We start from the raw sequence: 6511 nt of genomic DNA, 5'->3' as shown, positions 1-6511 counted from the left end.
GAAGCAGAGATCAGCAGTAGGTATGAAGTCGCGGATCTCGTCTTCCAAGTGATCTACTCCATCTGTACCTAACGGTCGTGGCAGCTCAAGAAGATCATCATGGATGCTGGGGCACCGATGCAGCCTTCGGTCAACTGAGCAGCAGCAGCAGCAGCAGCAGCAGCAGCAGCAGCAGCAGCAGCAGCAGCAGCAGCAGCAGCAGCAGCAGCAGCAGCAGCAGCAGGGGCAGGAGCGTCGGCTTCGAGGAGACTGACAACCAGTAACGGCTTCGGAATGAGCCGAGGAAAGGGAATAGCGCAGCGAAAGGCTTATGGCTGCTCGGAACCATAGAGCTACATAGCTAGTCATGGGCAGCACTTTGAATGTGATCGTTTGCCTGGTGCTCTGTTACTTGTCTCCCTCTTTGCCCTCCGAGGCTTCTTCTCAACTCAGCTCACCTCCTCTCTCCTGTACCCCCTCCTGCCTTCCTCTCTCCTTGCTCTCATCTGCAGCTACCTCGCGCGGCGCTTGTCCGACCCGGCACAAGTCCTTACCGACGGTCACTTCCGAGCCTTCATGGCTTTATCAGGCTTCTACACCAGCTGCCCCCCAGCTGCCAGCCGGACTCATCCGAAGGGTCTTCACGCGTACAGTCAGCGCACCACTGCCAGTCAGTGTCAGTGACGGACTACCCTCCAGTTGCAAGTTGGTTGAAGTTCAACTCGAGTCACGGTAGATGCCGATTGTAAGCAGATTGTACGGGCACTGGGACTACGAAAATCTCCAGCATTTGCATCAATTTGGCAAGTTGATGACTGCTCGCCAGGCCGAGGGCCGCGGGCCCGGGCTGAAGTGTCAAAGACCGTGACGGACTCTCAGCCTTGACGGACTCCCCGGACCGTCGGACAGCCGGGCTGAATCCGATGATCACCAGTAGTGGGAGTAGTAGTAGACGGTGAATGCAACTTGACGAACGGTTGACTGAAAAACCATCGGAGCTACCGTACCGTTACACGCTTCATACCCGCCTTGTTCAAAAATTTGAATTTCAAATCTTGGAGGGTTTAGCTAATAGGCCCGTCATTGAAGTATGACCTACCCCTCCTCGAGATTCACTTCCATCACCCCCACCCCCTACAATAAGATCTCCTATCAATACTACCCACGTAATATTGGAGACAAACGATTACAAGATTGGGGTACCTGGTATCACCCCACCCTCCTGGGACTTAAAGGTACCTTTCCCCTTCAACTGTGTACGGCCCTTCTGAATTCGGAAGGCGCCGAAATGGCGAGAGGAACGAAGCCGAACAGGGGATGCTGAACGAGGGAGCGAGAAAGATGCGAGAGAGGGAGGGAGAGAGGGGAGGAGAGAGCAAGGAGGATGGGAGGTAGGCATGCGAGCATGCAGGCGTACATGGGGAGGAAGGGAGTGGAGGAAGGAAGTGGGGAGAGAGGGGCAGGAGAGAGGAGCGAGAGTGATACAGGCAGGGAGAGTCAGGGGAGAAAAATAGAGAAGAGCAGGACGAAGCAGGGATCAAGGGGATGAAAGTTTCAGAGGATAGAGGAAGTCAGGGGTGAACTTGTTTGAACAGGGTTGGTGTAGAACAGCAAGCAAGAGAACATGAAGAGAAGGAAAGATTTCAAACGATTCTGATGTCAAGAGATTTCCGATGTCTTGCAACTTGCTGTTTCATTTCAATGTTTCAACTTCATGTCCTGGCTCATGCCGAATGATCTTCAACTCTTGGATTTCATCTTGTCTCTCGACTGCATGTTCCAATCAACTCGTCTCATCATACCCTGAGACTTGTCGCTCCTCTTATCTTTCAAGGTCTTATCGTCTGCCATGGCAGGACAACTCGATTTTTTCTTGCCACCAAACAGTTCGACCATGCACGAGACCTTCTCAAACCGATCTCCTGTAAACCTTGTTGCGTCTTTTGATCGGCCCTGGATGACACGTGGCTTCTGTTCAGGTTGCTGTACAACTCTCAGAAGCGCCTTGTCCTGCGAAGCAGATGACAACTCCTTCCATCTTCATCAAGTGCAGCAGCGCAGAAATGCGTCAGAACCGAAGTCGCTTCGATCAGGTAGGGAGAAATCCTCTGGTTCGCACGCGCTCTTGACCTTGCCATGCAGGACCTCTCTGAGCCTGTCAAGAGTCTCGATCATCAGTTCAAACAGCAGGGGATACTTGAGGCCGTAAAGGAGAACATCGTCAACGCGTCCGCCCCGAGGAACGCAAGTCTTGCAAGGCAGGAGCATCGGGCTGGCCTCAGCGACCGCTCCGCCGCCATGAACAAGGTAACAAGGCTTGTTCCAGCTCAAACTCCCCCTCCTCGAGCTGCGTGCCTGCTCTCTGTGATGGCTGCGGTACAGGAGGGCAAGACCTACACCCATGACGTCACCATCAGCAGCGTCGGATCCACCCCCAACCACTTGGTGAGGGAACGAGCCACCGTGGAGGCCTCGGATGCCACGAAACAGTTGACCGACATCCTGCATGGAATCGACAGGCTGCTGAAGGGCATTGACACTGTCTCGATCTTCCAAGATCGGGAGGCGGGAAGGGAGAGCTCTCCTGCGGTAGACGCGCATGCATCCTCTGACGGCAGCGGCGCTTCCTCCTTCGTCAACGACTGGTGCCAGTCCCTCACCGTTACCGTCAGCCCCTCAGCCGCCGACCAGGTTGACGCGCCAGGAAGCGCAGACAGGGCTGAGATGAGGACGGGGAAGGACGAGGAGGAGGCAGGTGGATTGGCAGGACTGAGACTGCAAGGCATGATCGGGGCGGCAAGGGAGCTCGACAGCCGAGAGGCTGTGGAGCGTCGGGTCGAGACAGTGATGGGAGCGACGGGTGGGGCAGAGAGCGCGAGGGAGGCTGAGCAGCAGCCGCGCGCTGGGATGAGACTGTCCATGTCGCCGATGGGAGCTGAGGGGCACGAGCAGAGGCAGCGGTCAGAGACGCCGCAGTCGACTTGGGTCCCTGTCAAGACTCCAACGAGCATCGCCGGGTCGCTCAGGAGGTCCTTCAACGAGGAGCTCGACAGCCGAGAGGCTGTGGAGCGGCGGATCCAGACGGTGATGGGCTCGAGCAAGCTGGAGGAGCAGGACCTCTACGGGAACACTTCGTCGGAGATCAGGCAGTCCTTGGACCGTCGGATCTCCCAGCCCATCGTCAAGGCCGCGTCCATCCTCCGGCACCGCGGCGCCTCCCCGGAGGTTGACTCGTCGACGTCGCAGCCTCACGCGGGAGTGCCAACGGCTGCGGTCAACGCAGAGATCCTGGCGGAGCGAGCTGTGATCCCCGAGCTGATGGTGCCTGCAAGGCCCCAGCTAGCAGACGTGCAGTCTGCTGCCCTCACGCAGAGCCGCAGGAGCAAGAGGCTGACGGAGGCGAGGCGAGAGCTGGAGCAGGCGACGCAGATTGGGCTGGAGGCAGCGTTCAAGGACCTGATCGACCTCTCCGAGCTCAAGTACGCGTGTGCTCTCCTCACAGAGGCCATCTTCAACTACGAGTGCGTGATCGGGAGCTCCCTGCCACTCACTCACTCCAACATGAGGCTGAGGAGCAAACTTGAGATGCGTATGAAGCAGATGATCGAGAACGTGCAGAGCTACAACATGCCTCCTCTCCTCTCCTCGCAGAACAGCATCCGCTCCTCCGGCCCCCCGAACAGCCTCGACGTTCCTTCCCTGGGCCTGCAGGTCTCGAGGGACCACTCGGAGAGGGTTCGGATAGCTGGGATGCACCCCAATGGCCCCGCCTTCCTCTCTAAGCAGCTCATGGTCGAGGATGTGATCGAGGCTGTCGACAACGTGTGGCTGCAAGGTGGGAAGAAGGAACAGAGGGAGAGGAGGCAGGAGGTGCAGGGTCGGTGTGACTTGCTGTGTTCGCAGGACTGTCTCTGCAGGAGTGCGCAAGGCTCATGGAGGGGACGCCCTGCCCCGGCGGCTCTTTCTGCCGCCTCAACCTCTTCCGCGCCCCCAACATGAGGATCTGCGTTCAGATCATCCGCCACTTCGCCTCCCTGGCGCAGACCGAGCTCGTCGGCTACAAGGTCTCTTACTCCACCCCTTCGGTCGCTTCCAGACTAGCGCCAACGTCCACCAGTCGGCGCGTCAGTCGCTGGAGGACAACGTCAGGTCCTGGATGCACATCCCCTCTGCCGTCCCCCGCCCCGTCAGCGGCCCTCCTCCTCCTCAGCTCCTCCGGCAGTTCAGGATGCAAGAAGATGCTGGGGGTCAGAGATCTTCGCTCCCTCAGGTCCCCTGCTCCTCCCTGCCGCCCCCTCCTCCCTCACTCCCTCCCAGTCCCTGCAGGCAGCCTGGATGAGCGCGGGAGTGAACTTGCTCGGGAACATCAACCAGACGTTCAACAGAGCAGTGCAGGTGAGGTAGAGGAGGAGCAGGACAACCAAGGGACGAGGAGGAGGGGGGATCTCTGCTGCTCTTGACGCGGACATGGCAGGGTCAGATGGCTCCCCGGGTCGCCCACAACGTCCCGCAGCACTACATGACGGCTCCTGCGCAGCCCAGGCGGGAGGAGAGGGAGGAGCGAGATCCGTACACGACGTGCGTGATCGCAGGTGACGCGCCGTGAGATACAGCTAGCTCTGTGCCTGACGCCTCCAGTAGAGAGCCCTCGTTACCATGCCAAGATCGAACCCCAGCCCGTCCATGTATGGACCACGAAGTCCTCCTCTTCTTCCCTCCTCCTTCTCCTCCTTTTGCTCTTCCAACCCATCCCCTTCTTTCTCTTCCTCCTCGTCTCCTTCTTTGTCTCCATCCTCCCTCCCTCTCCTGCTCTGACATCTCATTCTACAGAACGCGCACGGCGTCCCGTCCGGAAGAGCCTTCTACTTCTAGGAAGTTCTTCTCCTCTTGTTACATGCGGCTACTTGTTCTTCATCGTTTCTCTCGTCCTTCGTCCTCGCTGAATCGCCTGCACCGCCCCTCCCCGTCAGTTTCCCGCAGCTCTGAGATGCTCGAAGTTGCCTGGATCTGCACAGCCGCATGCTGCTTGCGCGTCTCCTCTGCTTCTTCTGGGCTCAGACCGAAGAGGGCAGAGAAGTCACTCCAGTCAAGAGTCTGCAGGGAGAATGAGGAGGAGGAGTCAGGTGTCGAGGTAGACGAACCTTGGATGGAGTCTCTGCGAGGACAGGAATGGCTGCGGTGGCATTTTGTTGGAAGAAGCTAGGGTACGTGTAGTATCTGCGAGAGAGGACGTAAGAGCCAACATCCTCCTGCCTCCTGCCCTCGCACTTTCTGGGAAGGTCGAGGGACTGGACGGTGTCAGGGTCACTGGCAAGAAGAAGAGTCAGCGGTTGAGAGGAAGGAGGCTGGATGCACCATTGCAAATACTTCATCAGGACTTGACTCTCCACACCCTGCTCGTCCATAAACATGATTATGTAAAGTAGCAGCAGCAGGGAAAGAGGGCAGACATTGCTGTTAGCAGCACCTGCTTGTTTCGTATCCTCTCGAAGAGCCCGTACAACCAGACGAGCATGTTGCTCCTCCTGTGCTTGCTTCTGCAACCCCTGAAGCCTCAGGCAGGATCCCCTCCCACCCTCCTCTCACATTTCCCTGGCCTTGATCCCCCGCTGACGGCTCTGAATCTTGAGAGCTGCTGCTTCCTTCGCCTTGGTCTCCTTCTGCCGCGCCACCTTCTGCCGATCCCTCATGCCCCGGGCCTGCACGCTCGAGGGATCAGCCCAGGGGGCAGGAAGAGGAGGGCAGAGAACCCTTGCTTGAATCTTCATGGCACAATTCCTCATGTGGATCGCCTCGACCTTGATGAAAATGTTCGCCTCCCTTAGCTTCTCTGATAGGAAAGAGAAAGGATCGGCCGGTCTCTGACAGTAAGAGAAGAGGTAAGAGGTTCAAGTGAGCACGAGGAGCGGCAAGGGTGGAAGAGCGGCAAGGGATCCGTACCTTAGCTATCAACTCCTTCATAGCAAAGTTTATCGCTGCCTGCACTTGTGGGTACCTGGATAACCATAAAAAGGGGGTCACCGAGTCCGACAAACACCGTTGACAGCTTTCAAAATTTCATCGGCTAGTCATCGTCATCATCTCCATCATCATCATCATCGTCGTCGTCATCATCATCATCATCATCATCGTCGTCGTCATCATCATCATCATCATCATCGTCATCATCATCATCATCATCATCATCATCATCATCATCATCATCATCATCATCGTCATCATCATCATCATCATCATCATCATCTCCATCATCATCATCATCATCTCCATCATCATCATCATCATCATCATCATCATCATCATCTCACATCTTCGTGTAAGTGTCGAAACTTTCGCTGATCGCTTTTCCCGACATTGCTGGTCGATGATGTCCGTTGAAAGGAGATAGAGGGTGGGGTAGTATTGAGTCAAAAGGGGGGTGAGGGGGGTCCATCCAAAGACCCGGTGATGAAAAGGAGAAACGGACGGGTAGTGGTAATCAGTGAGAGAGGGTGGGGTTGTTTGGTGATACTTGAGGGGGTGGGGGTGCAAC

At 56.8% G+C, this 6511-nt stretch overlaps 3 protein-coding genes across 3 annotated transcripts in view; 2 read left to right on the top strand and 1 right to left on the bottom strand.

Annotated features, from left to right (window-relative positions):
* GUITHDRAFT_118366 (hypothetical protein) overlaps positions 1-138 on the top strand; it is a gene marked incomplete at both ends in the record, with an annotated part of 1874 nt that extends 1736 nt beyond the window's left edge. The window contains one exon of the mRNA XM_005822373.1: positions 85-138. Within this exon, the coding sequence (XP_005822430.1) occupies positions 85-138 (54 nt within the window). The remainder of the gene's footprint in view (positions 1-84) is intronic.
* Positions 139-1833: 1695 nt separating this feature from the next.
* GUITHDRAFT_155489 (hypothetical protein) lies at positions 1834-2830 on the top strand (the record flags this gene model as incomplete). Its single annotated transcript, XM_005822372.1, has 4 exons — positions 1834-1903; positions 1959-2072; positions 2122-2286; positions 2362-2830. Coding segments are annotated over exons 1-4 (700 nt in total), but the record flags the coding sequence as incomplete, so codon positions are not given.
* Positions 2831-4890: 2060 nt separating this feature from the next.
* Positions 4891-6334, bottom strand: GUITHDRAFT_118364 (hypothetical protein; the record flags this gene model as incomplete). Its single annotated transcript, XM_005822371.1, has 9 exons — positions 4891-5073; positions 5121-5196; positions 5248-5286; positions 5335-5372; positions 5447-5525; positions 5566-5678; positions 5730-5840; positions 5920-5974; positions 6288-6334. 9 exons carry the CDS (start codon positions 6332-6334, stop codon positions 4891-4893), a joined length of 741 nt encoding a protein of 246 aa, XP_005822428.1.
* Positions 6335-6511: the final 177 nt, after the last annotated feature.

The sequence above is a fragment of the Guillardia theta genome (assembly GCF_000315625.1).
Source record: "Guillardia theta CCMP2712 unplaced genomic scaffold GUITHscaffold_126, whole genome shotgun sequence".
In the NCBI taxonomy this organism is placed as follows: domain Eukaryota; class Cryptophyceae; order Pyrenomonadales; family Geminigeraceae; genus Guillardia; species Guillardia theta.
The sequence above is the reverse complement of the archived record's forward strand: the minus strand, read 5'-3'. Positions and strand labels throughout refer to the sequence as shown.